The 23176-nt window shown below is 36.3% G+C and overlaps 1 protein-coding gene and 1 pseudogene across 1 annotated transcript in view; one reads left to right on the forward strand and one right to left on the reverse strand.

Moving 5' to 3' along the window:
• LOC123614276 (small ribosomal subunit protein eS6-like) overlaps positions 1 to 23176 on the forward strand; it is a 45628-nt pseudogene that overhangs the window by 5506 nt on the left and 16946 nt on the right.
• Positions 3790 to 23176, reverse strand: part of LOC123617387 (mitochondrial adenyl nucleotide antiporter SLC25A24) — a 63017-nt gene continuing 43630 nt past the window's right edge. The window contains exons 8-10 of the mRNA XM_074370078.1: positions 22859 to 23026; positions 18820 to 18970; positions 3790 to 17512 (exon numbers count right to left, since the gene is read on the reverse strand). Coding sequence (XP_074226179.1) covers positions 17334 to 17512; positions 18820 to 18970; positions 22859 to 23026 — 498 coding nt within the window. The 3' untranslated portion in view covers positions 3790 to 17333. The remainder of the gene's footprint in view (positions 17513 to 18819; positions 18971 to 22858; positions 23027 to 23176) is intronic.

Here is a 23176-nt window from a genome sequence, read left to right on the forward strand (position 1 = left end):
GCTTTCGTAAAGCTCTTTCTGGTACTGATTCTCCAAACCCTCACGAGGGACTCATTGCCTTAGGTTAGGTGCTCACCCCTGGAGCAATGAACAATGTCCATGGGCCCACGATTTTGTCAGTGCCTTGCAGTTCCCAGTGAATCCAAATAAGAAAGGGGAGCAGTACGTTTCTCTGGAAGAGGATATAGATGTACAGGTAGATTTCTCTCATTAAATTTAATTGACTTGGGTTTTAGTCTACCAGATTATATGTCATTTGTCAAACGTTCAAAAATCAGTTCCACTTGAAAACAAATCAGAGAAATACAAGCATCTGTGAAACTGACTTACTTAAGTCAATGGCAAAAATGAGATTCCATTAACAAAAAGCAAGTTTAAAAGCAACTTCATAGAAACATAAATTTTATATAAAGTAATGCAGAATTAACAGGCTGTTAAACAGAAGTTTAACAAAGATACCAAGAAAACATATGTCCTATTACAAAATGAGCTGCAAGGCCATAAAGCAGAATTCTCAAAGGAAGTGGTGATAGAAAGTGAGTTTTGTGGCCCTCGAAGCCCTCACCCACATTGAGAGTAAAAGGGGTTGGATTTAAAGAGGATATTTGGAGAGAGCTGCTACTGTACCGAGTGCCCTCTTCCACTCACCCCTACCTCCCACCCAGGGGAAGGGATACCTGCCCCTCACCTGCAGCCTAGGGCAAAGAACTCCAGTGAAACTATCTGAGAAGTTTAAGTCTCACGGGTTTTGAGGACACAGTGGACTGCTGTCTGATTCATGTTTAAGAAACGTGTGCTAACCATTCTCACAATAAAGTGAAAGAGAAGCTGTTGTCTTAAGCAAGTTACACTCCCAGAGTTTGTGGAAACAAAGAATATATGAATATTTCTCCTGTACCAGAGTGGGCTGTGAAAAGAGAGCCAAGGTGGAGTTATCTTAGATTCTGCATAAAGGGGCTAAAGTGTCGTTTGAAGAGAGAAACTTCAGCAGAAAAAAAAGAGGTGGAGGCACCATCAGAGGTCTAGAGGTTGAAGGAGACGTAAGTGACCAGCCAGGGAGAGTGCATCTTATCCAACAAGAAACTACAAAAGAGAATTTCCCAGTATCTGGGTGGGTCTCCAAAGAACCCAGAAAAGAACCAGTAAGACAAAGAAAGAGCCGTACAAGATGTCAGGGCAGAAAACTCAGTGCTGCTCATGACTATGAATCAGGTAAGAACTAACCCACTGGCCCTTTCCTCTCCTTTCTATTCTGCTGTGACTCTAAAGGGTTAGCAAGCTAAAGAAAGTAAATCCTGCAAGGGGAAAAAGGAGAAGCCAAACATGCCCCTGTCTCTCATTACAGGCCTTTCTTTGTCCGCAGCAGGCCTGAGCAGAGGGAGAGGAGACATTTTAGCTTTAAATAGAGATTGAAATTTTGATTATACTGGACCAAACATATTAATTACTTTTTTGAAGAACATTTTATTAACTGAAAGTGATAAGAAAAGTTGTGGTACTTGTCCTAAATTTCATCTAGAACAAGGGAAGAACCAGTCCCAAAAATGAGTTCAGAGTGACTCTGGGAAACGGTTACAAAGGCCTAGTAATTATATCCCACAAGTTATGCTTGTTTCCGTACTTAAAATATTCAGCTACAGTACCACCTCACACCTGTTAGAATGGCAATCATCAAAAAGACAACCCGTAACAGGGTGCCGGCAAGGATGCGGGGCGGGAGGTGGGGAAGGGAACCCTCCTGCACGATTAGTGGGAGGCGGTGGGTGTAGCTCAAGTGGTAGAGCACATGCCTAGCATGCAGGAGGTCCTGGGTTCAGTACCTCCTCCAAGAATAAATAAATAAGCCTGATTACCTCCCTGCCCCACCTCTCACCCCACCTCCTCACAAAAAACACTATTAGTGGGAATGTAAACTAGTACAGCCACTATGGAAAACAGTATGGAGATTCCACAAAAAAATTAAGAATAGAAAATAGGATTACCATATGACCCAGTTATCCCACTTCTGGGTATTTATCCAAAGAATATAAAAACACTAATCCAAAAAGATATATGCACCCCTATGTTCATTGCAGCATTGTTTAAAATAGCCAAGATATGGAAACAACCTGAGTGCCTATCAGTGGATGAATGGATAAAAAAGATGTCGTACACACACACACAATATGGAATATTACTCAGCCATAAAGATGCATGGTGATAGAAGGAAACTAAACTTTAGTGGTGAGCACACTATAGTGAAGACAGAAGTAGAAATATATGTTGTGCACATAAACTTATATAATGTTATCAACAAATGTTACCTCAGTAAAAAATAAATTCAAAACATATTCAGCTACAACTATCTCAGAGAATGCAGAAATATTTAAGAGAAATTAATGGAGGCAGCTGTTAGAGAAACATCCTAAATTCTAGGTACTTTACATATATTATTCTCATTTAAGTCTCATCACAATCCTCCAAAGCAGGAATTCATACCCCTTTTCACATATGTGAAACCTGACTATCAACAAGATTGAGTGACTTTCTCAAGTAACAGAGTCATGATTCATGTTCATATTTATCTGGTCCCAACAAACATGTACTTTCTAAACATCGCCTTACTTCCCATTTCCTTCTCTTAGAGGTCTTTAACGTCCAGCAAGTTTATCTAAAATCTCTGAGCTCTAGTTTCTTTTGACAAGATTGGATTAAAAATGCCCATTTTGCCTTCCTTCAGGGACTATTGGAAGAATCATGAGATAATATACTATAAGAGAAGAAGAGCAATACCTTATTGTTCCTTCTTTTGCAGACAGAACTGTATTGGAGGTAATCATATTTGGGGGGATTATAAATCATAATATAAATTGTTCAGATACTACACTAAAAGCCATTATACCTTCTCTGAAGAAATATTCGAAGTAGAAATGATCTAAAAACATAATACCATTACCAAAAAAAAAAAAAAAGGTAGAGAATGGAGATCATTTGTTTTCACTTGCACCACTGAATCAAAAAATGTATTTGGAGTATACAAATCATTGCCAACCAAATCATCTTGGTTAAAGTAATGCACATTGCACATGAATGAATTGGAGTAAGTCTGGCCACTACGTGCATCTGTTTGAATTTTCTTTGGCCAAATTTGTTAGACCTCAGAAGAACTTCCTGTTGTCTGCACGACATCCTGCACAGACTTCCTGGTAGCCTTCTGTGATCTGACAGGGTGAGTAACTGAACATTAACAACACTTCAGTTTGCACTGAGGCATTACCAACCTCTCCCTAGGAAAACAAAGTTTATAATGAAGAGATGATGACTAAGAAAATCAGTTACTATGAAATTACTAAATTTTTTTAAAGTGTATTAAAATATGCCTATTTTATTCTGTTCAAATGCTATTTAAGGCATTTAGTCTCAAATACAAGGCCCCATTAGCCACCTGTGTTATATTAGAATTTTTTCAGCCATCTTAAAATTCTCTCCTTTATACCAACTTGTTATTTTTAAATGACCTATATAATTTAATTTCTGATTACAAAATAATACATATTTATTGTATGGAAAATAGCAGAAGGAAAAATACACATGCTGTCACTGTCTAGAGATTTAATTTAGATGTGTAACCTTTCAGTTTCTGTCTCTCCCTCTCTCCGTCTCTCCCTCCCTCCTTCCTTTCTCTTTTGTATAACTGCTTTATTGCATATTCCTTTTTTGATTAAAGTAAACTCAGGTTATATGTACTATTTTGAATACTGGTTTTCCTAGTTGATATATTGTAGAAATTTTCCCATTTCATTAATATTCTCCTATATCATTTCAGAGAACTGCTTAATATTGTACTGTGTTAGATTTAAACTAGTATTTTGTTAAACATATTCATTATTACAGTTCTTTGCTATAATAAACAATGAAAAATAAGCACTTTCTAAAAGGTAACTCTTTTTTAATATCCATGATGACTTCCTTGAGATAAATTTAAACTGCTCCATTACGGCTTGTTCTGCTTTTGCTAAGTATTGTCAAATTGCCTTCCAGTAAGTTTGGACTAAGTTACATTTCCATAGACAGCATATGAGAGTATTTTATTTAATTAAAAAATGCAAGTACTAGGCACTAGAATATTACAAACTTCCTTAATTAAAGAGATTAAAACTGTGTCTTACTTTGATCCACAGTACTTTGAGTAGTATTGTTTTAGTTTTTACGTAAATCTACAATCTACTTCAGCTAAACTTTCTGTGTATCATGTAAGGCAAAGGCATCAGGGTTCATATTACCCTATATGGATATCCAGTTGTTCTAGAGCCATTTGCTGAAAAGACTGTTTTCCCCCATTGAATTACCTTGGCACTTTATCAAAAGTCAATTGACCATGTATGTGGAGGCCTGTTCCTAGGAGCTCTCATTTGTTTCATTAATCTGAATACCTATCCTTATGCCAATACCACCCTGTCTTGTTATGGTAGCTTTAGAGTAATCTTAAAATCAGGTAATATGAATCCTCAAACTTTGTTCTTCAAAATTGTTTAGGATAGTCTAGGATATTGAGATCAGAGAACATACTTTGTATAGTTTTTCATCTTTTTAAGTGTATTGACCCCCTTTCTGACCTAGCATATGGTCTATCCTGGAGAATGTTTCATGTGCACTTAAGAATGTATACACTGCTGTTTTTGAACGGTGTGTTCTATATATGTTAGGTCTAGTTTGTGTATAGTGTTGACCAAGTCTTCTGTTTCCTTGTTGATCTCCCTAGGTGTTATATCCTTTATTGAAAGTGCATATTCAAGTGTCCAACTATTGTTGAATTGCCTGTCTCCCTTCAGTTCTTGCTTCATATCTTTTGGGGCTCTGTTGTTAGGTATATATGTTTTTTATTGTTATAGCATCCTGATAAAATGACATATTTGTTATGAATGTTCCTCTTTATCTCATTAACATTTATTGTTTTAAAGTATTTTGTCTGATACTAGTATAACCACTCCAGCTCTCTTATGATTGCTATTTATGTGATGCATCTTTTTCCATCTTTTTACTTTCAACCTATTTGTTATCTTTGGATCTAATGCATGTCCCCTTATAGACAGTATACAATTGTATCTTTTAAAAATTTAGTCTAATAATCTCTGCTTTTGATTGTTTAATTCACATTTTATATTGTTATTGACACAGCTGGATTTATACCTGCCACTTTACTTTTGTTTTCTAGATGCATTGTGTCCTTTTTGTTCCTCTACTCCTTTTTTACTGCTTTATTTTGCATTAAGAGAATATTTTCTACATAAAACGCTCACATCTTAATAGGGTGTTAGTCCTATAAGGGATTTTTCTTTCATTAGTTCACTAAATACTCAAGAAACTTGTATTATGATAGGTTATATTGCTCTAACAAATAGGCCCAAAACTGTAACTGCCCAAATTTAAAAGTAATTATTTATAACTCATATAATAATAATGCACAGGTGTTCCAGGTCACAGGTAGCTCTCTTCCATGCAGAGTTTCAGGATATCTAATTTCAGCCCTAAAAGTTGAACACATCACTTCCATTCACATTCCATTGGAAATAGCTTAGTCACATGTCCATCCTACCTACCAGGGATGTTGAGAAATGTTTAGATGTAGTTCAAGGAAGAAGAGGAGACTAAATTTTTTTTTTTTTTGGACAGCTAGATATCTCTAACTTGGTACTATGAAAAAACTTGAGGAAAATTTTTCCTTTGTATAGTTCAATTTTCTGAAACTAACTTTATAATTTACAAGCAAAAATCTGTAGGAAGTTTTATTTAAAAAAAAAGAAGCATTAAGCAATACATATTTTTGCAAAAGCAAAATTATAGTAGGCTAAAGTACTACATTGCCTTAAAAACATTTTAGAGACTCACAAAATTTACAGTAGGCTTTTCTTTCTAGGATCACCTGTATGAGCTATTCCACTAAAGACTTTTCTATTACTTTCTGCTTCATAGTGTGTCTGCTGCACCACTACTTTGGCTACGCTTACTCTGTCCTTCCCTGGTGTGGCGCCTGTACTATGAGGTTATTACATTCATATGGCATTCCCTTGACATAATCTACTTTCTTATGGCACAGTGTTCTATTGATCTGACTTTCTCAATGATAAGTTGAAATTTGATATTTTCAGACAGCCCTGTGTTTCCCTTAACCAGAGTCTTCTTTTAGCCATTCACAGAACCCACAGCTTTTGTAGAAGAAAGGGGCTTTTTCATATCCCTTCCTTTCAGATATTTTCAGTGATCATAGTTATTTTAAAGGAGATACAGCAGATGTTAGGTCAGAAATTAATTCCCTCCTCTTAAGGCGTTTTCTCTCTGATTGCAGACAAACTACCTTTGCTAAGGAAAAAAGTCTGCCAGGGCTTGCATCATAGTGTCCTCTAATAAAAAAATTTTAGTTTTCTTAAAGCTCAGTTTCTACTCTAGACAGCAAAGAAAGTCAACTACACTAATAGTTTATGGGAAAATCACACCAATGACAGTTTTCTCTTGTCTTCCCAGTAATAGGTCAGAGAATCCCACCCCAAGTGTATTACTCTCAGCTATTCAGGAGTCGCTCCCCACCTCCCTCTGTAGTTTATTATTAATATTCCATCAGCAATATTATTAATATAATTAGTATCATTATCATTATTACAATTATGAACTGGGCAGAAAATCAAATTATCTAGTGAAAAGATTTCACACAAACCCTGTAGCAAGTGAAATAATGTCCTTAGATTTTTTTTTAATGTATGTGCATCCCACCTTACCTTTAATTTTTCTAAGTGAATAAGGAGAGGAAAGATATCAGAGCTTCAAGTATGGGACCAGCTCAGTAGATGCTCAATAAAAGTAAAATCACCTAGGGAGCAACTTGAAAATTTGTGGGGGAAATTTTTTAAACTACTTTTTAGTAAAAAATTAGCTTTAGAATAGTTTTAGATCTACAGGAAAGTTGTGAAGATAATACAGAGAATTCCCAGGTTTCCCCCATGCCCAGTTTCCCCCTGTTATTAACATTTTTAATTAGTAGGGTAATTTGTCACAATTAAAGCAACGAAACTGATAAACTATTAACTAAAGCCCATACTTTATTCAGATTTCCTTAGCTTTTAAGTTACTGCCTTTTTATTTTCCAAGATCCCACCCAAGATACCACGTTGCATTTAGTCATTATGTCTCCTTAGCTTCCTCTTGGCTTGACCATGAGAGTTTCTCAGACGTTCCGTTTTTTGACAGCTTTGACAGTTTTGTGGAGTACTAACCAAGAATTTTGTAAACTGTCTCTCATAAATTATTTGGAATTCCTCTGCAAAGAAGATGTCTATTCTTCCCCATTTATTTATTTTGTTCAATCATTTATTTACATCAGTATGGACTCATGAATATTTATTTTATATTTTGGGTTATAATCCAATACTACTTCATTAATTTTGTTGCTCAAATTTTTCCAGCTTTGGTGATTGGGAGCTCTTTCAGTGAAGTTCTGAGCCCCTTTGACAGATCTCCTTCCAAGAGTGCATGTGTGGGGGTTTTGGAGTGTTGCTTGATTTGGCTGTGTGAACACTTCTTTACTTTCTGGCACTACAAGTGCTTTAGGCTCATCATAGATATTTACTTCCCCAGTCCTAGAATCAGTTATTTCCCCAAGGAGTCCTGCTTCCTTTACTGGAGAACAGTATTAGAAACCAAGATCTGGGCATTAGGTATGCTCCTTGCTAACTACAAATGTTCCTCATTTGTAAATATCTGTATCTATATTAAGATAAACATGAGTTCTTACTGATGCCTCCAACACTAATCCTTACCACATAGAACTTTCTAGCCTCCTGCCCTTGTTTATCTATAAACTCCCACTCCAACAGTGATAAATGTGGCCCCCCACCATCTGCCATCATTTGCTTAACTGTTACATTTCAGTATTTACATACAGTGGTTTCAGAATTGTTAACCAGTGCCCCTGTGGGAAGCAACTTTTATTAACCAGAGTACAGTGAGTACAGTGCTCATGTGCAGTCCCTTTTCCCCCTAGTCTCACAGACTTGTGGGAGCACTTCTGATTGTCATAATGTTTGTAGGGGTGGCTCTGACATTTAGTGGGAAGCGCACAGGAATACTAAATGTCCTGAAATGTGATCCACAATTCTGCACAAAACATTGCATGAGGGCCTTTTTAATGTCCCACTGAACATTTATGCAAGTAAAAATCTGTTTACTATCTATTTTTGCACTGTTAAAATTTTCATCAAACATTTCAAGAATGTAGCTATCTTGTAAATCAAAGGGAAATTATACTTCTTTTGTTCAGAATGTTACCAAGAAATGTTTGCCATTTTGGAAAATAATGTCACTGATGGCAGCACTGCTTGTGGTATTTGAGCTGCCAAAGCAACATCTGTGTTACTCTGCACCTGTTGTTGTCACACGTGCAGTAATTCTATGTATATATACAAATATGCTCATTTATCCTTTATTTCAAGATGTTGACTACAAAGAAAAAGTGTCTGAATATTCCACTGAATCTATTTTGTCTTTCTTGGAGTTCTGGGTTCCATTGGAATGATGTAGGTGCTAAGTTCTGAAATGTCCTACTTCTCCTAGAAACATGAGGAAAAGGAAATAAAATCCTTCAAACTACATTTCAGTGAAAACAGGAGGCAGGGAAAATCTGAAACTCAAAATTGGGCATGAGTGCTGCCAAAAGTAGGGCCCACGAGAAGCTGGCATAGGAGTTGGTGAGGCATGTCCTAGGGAAGAACAGAGGACCAGAAGCAGGAGATCTCAGAAAGCGCAACAAAATGTTGTGTTTCCGGAAGAGGGCCCTACGCGGAGAAGAAACTACTGTGGGCAAGACCGAAGCTGGATAGGACAGCACGGGGAGAGGCCAGCAGAGAATGCTCAGAAAACACTGCTGGGTTGGGGCTCTGAAGGGGCAGACTTCACAAAGGTGTCACACACTAAAACTTCTGAAAGTCAGTGCAGCAGCCTGGAAGGTGATTACTTTGTTTCTTGCTGATGAAAATCTACAAAGAATGTGTGGGAGCCCAGGAGTCCTAAACTAGGCTGGGTTCTGAGAGCAAGAGGGGATATGACTGTGTGAAAGGCAGCTATTTTAAATTGTTCTCCTCAGCTATGAAGCTTGGAAAGCTATACTGGCTTCCCCTACCAACTCCACTGGGACTTCTAATTCCAACACAGAAATTTCCATCTCTTTCAACTATGATTAACAAAAATGAATATGCTCAGCATTTATACTAAGGTATTACAGCCACATCTTGAAGATATTGTAGGTTCAGATCCAGACCACCACAATAAAGTGAATATCGAAATAAAGCAAGTCTGCACCCCAGAGTTCATAGCAGCAATAACCAACACATGAAAGCAACTTAAATGTCCATCGACAGATAACTGGATAAAGAAGTTGTGGTGTGTTTATACAATGCCATAAAAAAGAATAAAATAATGCCACTTGCAGCAACATGGATGGACCTAGAGATCGTCATTCTAAGTGAAGTAAGCCAGAAAGAGAAAGAAAAATACCATATGATATTCATATGTGGAATCTAAAAAAAAAGAAAAAAGAGGACACTAATGAACTCATCTACAAAACAGAAACAGACTCGCAGGCATAGTAAATAGTCATGATTACCAGGGGAAAGCAGGTGGGAAAGGATACATTTGAAAGTTTGAGATTTGCAAATGTTTGCCATATATATAAAAATAGATTTTAAAAAGATTAAAAAACAAATTTCTTCTGTATAGCACAAGGAACTATATTCAATATCTTATAATAACCTTTAATGAAAAAGAATATGAAAATGAATATACATATGTATATGCATGACTGAGACACTGTGCTGTACACCAGAAATTGACACATTGTAACTGACTGTACTTCAATTAAAAAAAAAAAAAAAAAGAAAGAAAGAAAGCGAGAATAAAGTTTTTGGTTTTCCAGTGCACATAAAAGCTAATGTTTACACTATACTGTAGTTTATTAAATATGCAATAGCATTATGCCTTAAAAAAGTACAGAGCTTAATTTAAAATACTCCATTGCTAAAAAAATGCCGTCATCTGAACCCTCAGCAAGTCATAATCTCATTGCTGGTGAACGGTCTTACCTTGATGTTGATGGCTGCTGACTGATCACGATTGTGGTTGCTGAAGGTGGAGTGGATGTGGCAATTTCTTAAAATAAGACAGCAATGAAGTTTGCCACATCGTCTCTTCCTTTCACGAACTACTTCTCTGTAGCACACAAAGCTGTTTGATAGCATTTTACCCACACTAGAACTTCTTTCAAAATTGAGGTCAATCCTCTCAAACCTGTTGCTATTTTATCAAATGAGTTTATGTAGCATTCTAAATCCTTTGCTGTCATTTCAACAGTCTTCACAGCATCTTCACCAAGAGTAGAGTCCATCTCAAGAAACCATTCTTTGCTCATTCATAAGAAGCAATCCCTCAGCGGTTCAAGTTTTATCATGAAATTGCAGCAATTCAGTCACATGTGCAAGCTTCACTTATAATTCTAGTTCTCTTGCTTTCCACCATATCTGCAGTTCCTTCCTCCACGGAAGACTTGAACCCCCTAAAGTCATCCATTAGGGCTGAAATCAACTTCTTCCTAACTCCTAGTTAATGTTGATATTTTGACCTCTTCCCATGAATCACAAATGTTTTTAATGGCATCAAGAATAGTGAATCCCTCCAGAAGGTTTTCGATTTCCTTTGCCCAGAGCCATCAGAGGAATCACTATCTACGGCAGCTATAGCCTCACGAAATGTATTTTTTAAAGAATAAAACTTGAAAGTTGAAATTACTCCTAGATCCATGGGCTACATAATGGCTGTTGGGTAAGCAGTCATGAAAACAACATTAACATCCCCATCAGAGCTCTTGGGTGACCAGGTACATTGTCATTGAACAGTAATATATTGAAAGGAATCTTTTTTTTTTTTTTTTCTGAACAGTACGTCTCAACAGTGGGCTTAAAATATTCAGTAAACCATACTGTAAACAGATGTGTTATCATCCAGATGTTGCTGTTTCACTGATAGAGCATTGTCAGAGTCAATTTAGCACAATTCTTAAGGGCCCTAGAATTTTTAGAATGGTAAGTGAGCATTGGCTTCAACTTCAGGACACCAGATGCATCAGCCCAGCCCCTAACAAGAGAGTCAGCCTGTCCTCTGAAGCTCTGAAGTCAGGCATTGGCTTCTGCTCTCTAGCTGCCAAAGTCCTGGATGGCATCTTCTTCCAATAAAAGGCTGTTTCATCTACACTGAAACTCTGTTGTTTAGTGTGGCCCCGTTCATAATTATCCTAGCTAGATCTTCTGGATGACTTGCTGCAGCTTCTCCATCAGCACTTGCTGCTTCACTTTGTACTTTCATGTTATGGAGATGGCATCTTTCCTTAAACCTCATGAACCAATTGCCACTTATTTCAAGGTAACATTCCTATATATATTTTTAAAAGAAAAAATATAATGGAGCAATTGAAGAAAGACTATAATAAACAGACAGGAAAAAATGGGAAACAGACGGCCAAACAACAGGAGGTTGTGACTAGATGACACGAAAATGTGAAGTGGGAATTGACATAACTCAAGAAAGGAACAAAAGAAAAAGACTAATTTGGGGTTTTAATTTGAAGGCAGTGGATATCAATGCTGCTGTCCTGAATTTGCCTGTCCTGGTTTCTCAACCTTTTTCCCCTACTCAAGGAGTTTAAGGGCATTTTGAAGATCTGTGTGGCCTTCTCTGCCAATGCTGCCTGCTCTGTTCTGTTCTTACCTGTAGTAGTCAGCTCAGGCTGACATGACAAATAGCAGAGACTGGGTGGCTTAAACAACAGAAATTAATTTTCTCACAGTTCTGGAGGCTGGGAAGTCCAAGATGAAGCTTCTGGTTAGTTCAGTTCCTGGTGAGGACTCTTTTTCTGGCTTGCAGACATCTACCTTATTATTGTGCTCTCATATGGTAGAGAGCGAGTGAGAGCTCTTCCTTTTCTTATAAGGCCACAAATCTTATCAGATTAGGGCCCTATCTTGACCACCTAATTTAACCTTAAGTACCTCCTAAAAGCCCCATCTCCAAATACAGTCACATTAGGGGTTAAGGCTTCAACATAGGAATGTTGGGGAGGGCACAATTCAGCCCATAGCATTACCCATCCTTGGAAACTCACTAGCCTTCAAAAACAAGTTTTTCTAGACTTCCAGACTGGAATTTTTATAAACAAAAATTCTTGGATGAAGCAGAGCAAATGATAAGGTGCCCAGCTTCATTTCTGTCTCAATGTAGTATTGTTCTAAGAGTCTTAAACAATCCCCCAGGACTTACGTTAGATCATTGTACTACTGTATATAATAAGTATATAGAAAGAGCACTAGCGTTGTATCAACGGAACTGAATTTTAATTACTGTGTTACCTTGGATAAATTACTTATCTCTGAGTCTGTCTTATTTGTAATATTTATAAAATAGTGATGACCTATTTTATATACATTTTGAGAGAATTAAATGAGACAAAGTATGTTAAAAAAAAAAAAAAACACCTGGTGGGATTGCAATAAATTGCAGTTACCTTTTAGTTTATAAAGAAACAAAGATTAAAAAGAAACAGGTTCACTCTATGCAGAGTCAAAACTTAGTTATTAGTGGTAAGAGAGCTCTAACAGACTAAGTTAGACTAACAACTTATTTCCCTCTATCTTAGGAACATTTTAGGCCAAAGTCCAAACTGACTGCTGTCTACCTAACATGAGAAGAAACAGGAAATAAACAGTGCCCCCAAGTCCATGACTTGGACGTCAGATGGAAAGAACCTTGCAGCTGAAAGACAAAAATGTCAGGTATAAATACTCTGCCTGCAGAGTAGTCAGTCATTGTGAAGCCAGGCCCCTCAAAGTGGTCCAGCTCCAGTACAGTTCTCCCCTGTGCCTGCCAAGTTAAGACCTGGCTCCTTCCCTGCCAATGGCTTACCAGGGGGCGACCACCTTGGTACATAAGTGTACATTACATAAATGATCTAGATCATAACCAGTATTACAGGTGCCTATTTTTGAAGTCTAAGTGTGTCTTACTAAGTCCACATGTATTCTCGCCATACTGGATGGATTAATAAAATGAGACTTATATGGCTGTTCATGTATTATGAAGCAGTTTCATATTCTTTATCTCATTTGGTTCAGAAAACAATTCTATCAATAAGGTTTATGAAAGGCAATATTACTGTCCTCACTTAAAAAATATGGAATATGAGACTCAAAGATTAACTGAATCTCCAAATAGTAAAGATAAAGAATGATAGAAACAGGACTGGAATTGAGGTCTTTCTGAATCAAAGTATCCTTACTTCCTACCTCAGCACAATACACTATTTCCCCTAAAAGTATAATATTCTTACATAAGGTTTGTAATTTTCAAAAGACTTCCATATTCCTTATCTCATTTGAGCCTCACAAGAGCAGGCATATGTCTACACAGAAAAGGAACATGAGAACTTGGGTCTGGATGAGGTGAAGGTTAGAACTGAGATCCGTGCATAAAGCTGTAAACCTCAAAGGGCTGTATCTGCAGATGAAGAGTCAGGTTCAATTTATAGCTATCTATCTGAGATGAAGTCAGAAATTTCGGAGGAGGAGAAAAGGCTCTCAAGTTCTCCAGTAACAGGGTAGGCGCCAGACAACTGGCTAAAGTACAGGGCAGGTCTCTTCCCAGGTGCCAGAGCAGAGGGGAGCCAGACAGACTGCTCCCCTGTGTCCCACCGTTCCCATGGTGGTGTATGGTGGACAGCTGTCAGTTTAGAGAACTATGAGGCTCCTAATAGAAGAACTTTAGCTTCATGCTAAAGCTTCTACTGTTCTTTATACACCTGACTTGGCATAGCACCTGGCACGTACGTGTTGAACTATAAACCGACTGACCGCTGGTGGGAGACTAGTGGTGAGGATGTTCCCGCTGTTCTGCCAGTCTGGACTCCTTTTGTTCTGGGGCACAGCAAGGCTGCTTCCATAAGGCTGATAATCACTAAGAACATCTAAGAAGGGACTCAGACAAGGCAGAGACGGACACCCTCTGAACAGCTTCGAGGGCAATTCATTACTCCAGTTTCATCCATCAGTCTACCATGATCATCCCCAAGGAGATCCATCCCTTTATGAAAAATGGAAGTGGAGAATCATGCAGTGGACTGATTAACCCCCTGTAAAATTACAAAGAACTTGAAAAGTTCTTTATTCAAGATTTTTTCCACATACCTACAACAGATTCACTAATGTCTGAAACTGGATTATTGACAAAATTAGACCCTAATCTAGAAATGAGAGTAATAAAAATAGTCTGTTTCCTGAAATGTTACAGACTTTGAGAACCTTTGGGTGCTTTTGGGTTTTACAAGGGTTTATAACCACCTTTTCAGCATGTTATGATCAACATGCTATAATTTTCTCAACTTCTCTCTCCAAAGTGAATAGAATAATATACTGTCTTTTTAATATGCAGTCTGAGGAGAGTGAGAATACAAAGAAGTTTTGCCTTGCCTTCAGGAACACAGGCTTTGCACAAAGCTAGAGAAGTAGGTGCCCTGCTAGAGGAGTCTGGAGCTCTTAAGGCTTACTGCTCTCCTGCGGACTGCGAATAAATTCCTGAACGGCCTCTGTGATTATCTGGGGAGTCCTTTACCTTTCTGTGTGAAATCCAAGGATTTCCTGGAGTTAAAAATTTCAAAGGACACTTAATCCCAAGCATCTCCAGATCATCATTTCTGCTATGGTCCTTCTATCTTTAATTCATATTACTAAGTCTTTTGTGTAACCACTCCTTAACCTATCCAGTAATCTTAGTTATATCCTATAACATGCTCTTAACCCTCCGGAGACCATGAAACAGAATTTCACTCATCTGCATCACAGCACTGCAAGGTAACCCACGAAGGGGCAGATCTTTAAGCTCTAATGGTATCTGAAAAACTGCAGAAGGGTGCCTCAGTGTTAAATTCAACTTCTGACACCACAGATCCTATAATATTGTCCAGGTATTTTCTTCTGTGGCAATCAGGCAAGATCTCTGGTGTTTCTTCAAGATTCACTCCAACTCCCAAGTTTCATTGTTCGAGGTACACTGTGATAACAATTTTTACATAACGGTTACCCCTCAAGCATCCTCAGTATCTAAGAGCAGGCCCGGACTCAACCTCAGAGAACTGAGAGGCTGTACCCTAAGGACAATGGGCTAAATCATCACTTCATCACTTCAAGAGATTTTATAAAATATCTAGGCCATAGCTGAGGTCCTGGCTGACAGTAGGCCTTCATGTAAAAAAGAGGCTGGCTCTGAGGGTGTGGGATGAGCGCAATCCTTAAAGAGGGAGGAAATGTTAGGCTATCTGTTCAAGGCACTTGCCTCTATAAACTTAGTTTCCTCATCTGGAAACTAGGATAATCATCTCAACATTCTATTGTTAGAATTAAGCAAGAGGACCTGTAATAGTGCCTTGAAATAATACCTGGCACATAATAGGTACTAAATAAAATGCATTTTAATTTTTTTATGTTAAAAAAGACAGCCTTTGACATTGACTTCTGATACAATAATTGGGTCTATTTAACCTAAAGAAAAGCCCTCAGAAGCCAGGATTTTATAACTAGGGCTATGGTAATAACATCCTCGTTGGCCTCACTGGCTCTACTATCCCCTCTTTCAATGGCCTTGTTCTGTTGTCAAAGTTATTTTCTTACACCAGATCACATCGTTATCACACACAATTCAAAGTTCAGGACTTGGCATCAACCTACAGCAGTAGCCTCACATCTCACTGTATCTTTCTATACACCGGATGTTCGAAAATGACCAGGCTTCTTGCAACTTCCCCAGTGCTCCATGAACCTCCCCTTTCCACGTCACTGCTCAAGCTGTTTTGTCAATTTGGAATGCTTTTAAAAAGCCTATCTGCACAACCGCCACAATCACGCAGGTTCCTTACACACACGCTTCCAGGACTTCATGTGAGATTGGCCTCCCTCCTTTCTGGCAGTCTGTGGCTTGTCTTAACTAAAGTTCCACAATTCTCTCCTCTCCTACATCAGGTCTCAGCTCCTCTCCCTTGTATACATGGTTTCCGACTCTTCCCACCTAAAAAGTGGACTGGTCTGAGGAAAACATTCCTCAAAAACATCTTCCTCGCTAACTCCACATCAGTCTTCTCATTACTTATTTGGTTTTCAGGGTACCTTGATACCAGGAAAAGATGCGCCCAGAGGAGGGGTGAAAGTATTCTGGTTAATGGAAAGCATTAAGCTCCACTATAAATTAATAAGCTTGCATTGTGATATAAATCAAGACTCAGTCTTGTGAGTAATTTCAATTAACCTATCACCAAGAAACTGATCAGGTTGAGAAAATTAATAAAGCCAGATTTTTGGATCAGCAAGGCTAAGGCTCAAAGCCTGGAATCTAGCCTGTTTAGCTAGGCAGTTCTTCATTTGAGGCCTACTCTGGCCAACCAGCCCATTGCCACACTCTTTTTCAATTTCAACAAAGAATGGGATTTTTTTTTTTTTTTATAAAACTAAGGAGAGAGATTTAGAATTTCAGTTGACTCAATGAACTCCTAAGTTGAAGTAAAAATTATTTCAACAAGTATGAAATAATGGATTTAATTTTAAAAACTCTCTCAAATGTTTTCAACCAGAAGATAAAAGAAAATTCATCTAATGCTGATTTGTTCTCAGTGCTGACTTCCTGATAACATCTAAAAATATCAAGAATAAAAATGAACCAACAGTGTTGATATTTACAAATAAAAGTACCCAGAGAAGTAAGCAAAATGTTATCATTATTCCATCCACAATCTGATAGAAGGAATTATGAAATCCATGTTCCATTTTGCTTAAAAAAGGAAAACAGACTTTGATCATTCACTATAACATCATTTTAAATACACTGATTCTGCTTTTAGTGTATAAAACATTTTCAAACTCTGCTTTTAAAATAATTGTTTAAATACAGAAAGGTTAACACACTGCTACAACTGACCAAGTGTTTTATAGTGTTACTATGGTTAAGTTCAAACTCAACAAAAACAAATTTCAAGTTAATATTGAGGGAGAGAGGTGGGAAATGTAAATTGAATTCTGTGGATATGAAGGATTTTGAATTATTAAAGAACTTTACCAAAATGATTATTTACTTTATAAATTTTATAATACATAAAGAGAAAATATTTTAATAATTATCTGATACTTCTTTTCTTTCAGGAAAAGATACATTTCTCTTTACAACCCAAGTATTATCTTGCAGTCAAGTGATAATAGTAATGACAACAGTTTGATATTTATCTTCTAAATTAATCCCAAATGTCCTTTCACTTTTTCATAAGTCACACAGCTGATGCCTACTGCAGGAAGCACCTTTATGACGTTTGGGGTGAGACCCCTGAAAAATCCCCTTTTTCCTTCTTTGTTATATATATCTTGAATGAGATGAATCATAGAAACTGTTGCTCCTTTTTCCTTCAGTGCTATAAATTGGAAAAAAATTAATATAATTCAATATTTAATCTTTATACATTTAGTCAAATGGTTAATAAGAATTTATAGAGGTTGAAATTATACCTCTCTCCCTACCTACAGAATAGTCCTGTGCAGTCCAAATGGTAGTCGCTAGACACATGTAGCTACATATTTAAACTAAGTTAATTAAAATTAAGTAAAACTAAAAAATCAGTTTCTCAGTTGCACTAGCAACAGTTTAAGTGCTTGACAGCCTGTGTGACTAGTGGCTACCATCCCGGACAGCACAAATAAAAAATATTTCCATCACTGCAGGAAGTCCTATTGGACAGCACTTGAAATTCTTTCATAAGGGACCTTAAAGGAGTATCTGGAACTCGGTAATGACATTATAGTTTGATAGGGGGGTGGATGGGTAGAGAGATTCTCCACCTGAATTGCAATATAAATAAATCAAAAAATCTTACTAAAAAGGGGAGAAAAAGAATGTAAAAGAATATCACTTACCATATGACCCCTTGCATAGTTTACTTGGGAAGATAAGAAGATTGTGTGGGGTTTTTTTTCTTACTGAAAAGTGACAGCGGGGGGAGGGTGAAGCTCAGTGGTAGAGCACGTGCTTAGCATGTACAAGACCCTGGGTTCAGTCCCCAGTACCTCCATTAAAAAAATAAAAACCCCTAATTCCTCCCTGTCCAAAAAAAAAAAAAAAGTGACAAAGGTGTTCTCTTAACATCTAAATTCCTAACATTTCAATTGAGAGGAACAAAACAGAAAGCCTCCTTTCTGCTTAGTATCTCCTTGCTAAGTAGACTGAATAAAAAAATACTGCATTCAATTCCACAAGTAGTGTATTAAGTTCCCAATGCAGAATATGACAAAAAGAGCAGAACTAGGGGCAAATTGTATGTTCATACTGAGTAAATGCTGATTCAATTTGAAGAAAGCAAAATCTTTTCTGTTGTTCTGCTCGGTACTTCCTAATCATAAATTCTATAGAGATCAATCATCAGTAACTGAAGGAAATGTGTAGAATTCCAAATAGAACTTTGGAGAAGAAATAAAATATAAAATTCACAAAATACTCCACAATAAAACAATAAATTCAAGATTCATGCTTTAAAATTCAGAGAGCTAGCTTCCGATTTATTAATTTTACAGTTTTTGTTTTTGAAATCATTAATTTCTACTCATTTAAAACAACTTATTTTTAACTGTTTTTTAATTTAGTTTTTATTATCACTTCATTAAACTTACTGTAAATAATTTTTTAAACTTATTATTACTTCACTTAAAAAAAAAAAAAAAAACTCACCTTGAGCCTGCATGCGAGTTCTAATAAGGTTCAGAGGGAAGCTGGCCATTTGACCACAAGTGTGAGACAATGTACCACATCCCAGCAAAATCATTATCCCAGGGTCTAGAGAGCCTCTTGCATAATTTTCTAGCCAATAATTCTTCAAAAACTGGCAGAGAAGAGTAGTAAATATCCTTTAACTACTATGCAAGTCTAAGTAGAATAAAGTTAATTGCTCTCTCAATTCCAATAAACATTGAATAGCTACTTGATTCAAGAATTATAGAGACCATTTTCATATATGTTACAGAGATACTGTCTATGAAAATGCTCTAAATGTTATCTCCATTTTATAAATTTTATAAATGAGAAAACAAATTCAGAGAGACTAAGTTATCACATCACAAAGCTGATTACTGGCAGTCAAGCTTGGTCACTTGATTTTAATAACTGTTCTTTCCAAAATCTTTACAAAAGATTGTTCCTCTTCTTCCTTGTACAAAGGGGACAATCTCTGCTGCCCAATCAGGCACAGAGTGCACAGATGTTTTCAAATAAACATATTCAAGCAATCTCAGTTTGAGTTCTCCTATGTTTGTTCTCTGTGCATGTTTTGTTTATTTTGTTTTGCTTGATTGTTTCAGTTTGTAATAATATTCAAAGACCAAAGCAAAATTCTGGGGATTCTCAGAGAGACTAATAGAACATTGTAGAAAAGACTGCATAATCCACTCTAGGTTAACAAAACCACATTTTCTCAAATTTTAAGAAATATTCATCTTTCCAAATTTGCTTTTCCTTGAATAAAAGTGGCTAGAAGAAATTATATAGAATTAATGGGTTTAAAATATCACTAGGTGCTTTTAGAATTACTCATTTATTAAAGGATACACTTATATACTGAGGAAATTACTAAGAAATGTATAATTTGATGCTTCTTAAAAAAATAAATTTAAAAATGTCCTTACTCAGCGTGCATTTACAACAGTCATGCAACAATAGAGAAATGTGTGATGGCACTCTGTTATGATAGCAAAAAGACATTTAACTGTAGAAATAAAAGAATGGAGGGAGCTCAACATAAACAGGATTGATGAATTTATTTTAATAAGATCACAGAAGCAAGAAAGCGAAAAAGAAAATAAATACATGCTATAATATTCAATACTTTAAAACTTCTACAAAAATGTAAGTATATTTCTTTAAATGCTAAATGAAATTAGCTATTCGCATAATAGTGGTACCACTTGCCAAAAATACCACTGGGCTTGTGCCTGTATTGAGAATGAATTTAAGTTAATCTAGTCATACACTCTCACCTCATCCTTATGACCAAAAGATATATGGTTAAGATGGTCTACCTGAAACAGATATATGGCAATAAAAGTGAAATGAATGGCTGAATGGGGAGTAACCTACACTACACTAGGAGATCTGCTATCTCTATGCTGCCTCTCCTCTCACAGTCCCCAGTTACTCTTCTCAATTCTCATTTTCACAACTGTGCAGTAAGACCTCAGTTTTCTCAGTCTTAGCTGTACATCAGATTCTTCTATGGAGCTAAAAAACCTGAATCCCAGGCCTCTTCCAAGTTAAATCAGAATATCTTGGGATATAGTCCAAGAATCTTATTTTTTAAAAGATCCATGTGCAGGTGATTCTGATATGCATCCAGAGTTGAAAACCATTATTTTATCAGCATTTAAGTCTTTAATTATTTCTTTCAGACCCCGCCCCCAGAACTATGGCTCCTATTCCTATAGCTTTTAATGTTACTTGTAATTCACAAACATAGATATTTCCTAATTCTTCTTCATGGGGGTGTTTCAAGTTTAAAGTCATTGATGGAGTAGAAAACTGCGAGACAAATTATAAAGAGAATAATATCCTAGGTGAAAAATGAAGTGACAAGTGCAGAGTGAAATGTTTAGTATTTGGGTAATTGCCACAAATAGCTCTGGAGTATGTTCAGCTCAGTTTGAGGGTTTCTTATTTTTCTTTTTTTTTAAATTGAATTATAGTACATTTACAATATTGTGTTAGTTTCAGGTGTATAGCAAAGTGATTTGTTATATATATTCTTTTTCAGGTTCTTTTCCATTATAGGTTATTATAAGATATTGATTACAGTTCCCTGTGCTATACAGTAAATCTTTGTTTTTATATATTTTATGTACAGTGGTGTGTATCTGTTAATTCCATGCTCTTAATTTATCGCTCCCACACCTTTCCCCTTTGGTAACCATAAGTTTGTTTTCTATGTCTGTGAGTCTGTTTCTGTTTTTTAAATAAGTTCATTTGTCTTTTTTTTTTATATATTCCACATATAAGTGATATCATATGGTATTTTTCTTTCTCTTTCTGGCTAACTTCACTTAGAAGGACATTCTCCAGGTCCATCCATGTTGCTGAAAATTGTATTATTTTATTATTTTTATAGCTGAGTAGTATTTCATTGTATAAATATATCACAGCTTCTTTACCCAGTCACCTGTCAATAGACATTTAGGTTGTTTCCTTGTCTTGGTATATTGAAGTATATGTGGCTGTCCAGCTTCCCCGACACTGCTTGCTGAAGAGGCTGTCTTTTCTCAATTGTATATTTTTGCCTCTTTTGTCAAAGATTAACTGTAGGTGTGTGGATTTATTTCTGGGCTCTCTGTTCTGTTCCATTGATCCATAGGTCAGTTTTTGTGCCAATACCACACTGTTTTGGTTACTGTAGCTTTGTAGCATTGTCTGAAGTCTTGGAGGTTTATCTAGCTTTGTTCTTTTTCCCCAACATTGCTTTGGCAATTCTGTTTTGTTTTGTTTTGTGGTTCCATGTAAATTTTATGATTATTTGTTCTAGTTCTGTGAAAAATCTCCTGGGTAGAGTAATAGAGATCACATTAAATCTGTAGATTACTTTGGGTAGTACAGACATTTTAACAATGTTAAGTCTTCCATTTCAAGAGCATAGGCTATCTTTCCATTTCTTTGAATCATCTTCAATTCCCTTTATCAACGTTTTACAGTTTTCAGCATGTAGGTCTTTCACCTCTTGGTTAAGTTTATTCCTAGATGGGGTTTTTTTGGACACAATTTTAAATGGGTTTTTTTTTTCTGTTTCTGATATTTAATTGTTAATTTAAAGAAATGTAACATATTACTGTGTATTAATCTTGTATCCTCCTACTTTGCTAAATTCATTTATTAGTTCTAATAGTTTTGTGTGGAGTCTTCAGGGTTTTCTATTAGAGTATTATGTGCATATAATAACAATTTTACCTCTTCCCTTCCAATTTGGATACCTTTTATTTCTTTTTCTTGCCTGACTGCTGTGGCTAGGACATCTAAGACTATGTTAAGTAGAAGTGGTAAGAGTGGGCATCCTTGTTTTGTTTCAGAATTTAGGGGAATGTATTTTAGCTTTTCACCACTTCAGCATAATACTGGCCATAGGTTTGTCATAAGTGGTTTTTATTATGTTGAGATATTTTCCCTTTATGGTTAGAGTTTTTATCATGAATGGATGTTGAATTTTATCAAATGATTTTTATGCATCCACTGAAATGATCATGTGTTGCCTGTCTTTTCTTTTGTTGATGTGGTGTATCACACTGATTGATCTGCATATGTTGAACCATCCTTGTGACCCTGGGATGAATCCAACCTGATCATGCTTATGATCCTTTTTCTGTGTTGTTGAATTGTTTGCTAATATTTTGAGGATTTTGGCATCTATTTTCATCAAAGATACTGACCTATAATTTTCTCTTTTTTTTTCTGTAGTGTCTTTGGTTTTGGTATCAGGGTGATGCTGGTTCGTAGAAAGGTCTTTAATTATTATTACCAAAAACTAATTCACACACACAAAAAAACCACCAAACAAAAACTTATTATTAGAACATCAGACAACTAACATATAAAAAAGCCAAATAAAACAATTCAATTTACTTCTTGGTTAGAAGCTACTTCATGAAGTCATTTATAACCAGATTTTTTGAATAAAAACTAGTATTGAACCAAATTTTCAAATCTAACACATAATGTCATATTATGAGAATAAACTCACCTCATAAACAGCAAGATCTACACCTGCATAAGGTATAATGCCTAGAAAGTTAGGAATGTAACCTTTGCAAAAGGCTCTAACACCTTCTTGTTTCAGAAGCTTCTTGCCACAATCAATCATCCCTGAATACTGTCCAGTTTTACCTACAGCCAGTCTGGTTTTCAGAACCTAAATGTGAAATAATATAATAAAAACATATTGATCAGATTCACTCAACCCTTATAGCAGTCTAGTAAATTGCATTATATCACAACACTTACTAATTATCATAGAAATAAAAAAGAGAGCATCTTAAACATAATTTTAACTTTTCACTAA

The sequence above is a fragment of the Camelus bactrianus genome, chromosome 9 (assembly GCF_048773025.1).
Source record: "Camelus bactrianus isolate YW-2024 breed Bactrian camel chromosome 9, ASM4877302v1, whole genome shotgun sequence".
In the NCBI taxonomy this organism is placed as follows: Eukaryota; Metazoa; Chordata; class Mammalia; order Artiodactyla; family Camelidae; genus Camelus; species Camelus bactrianus.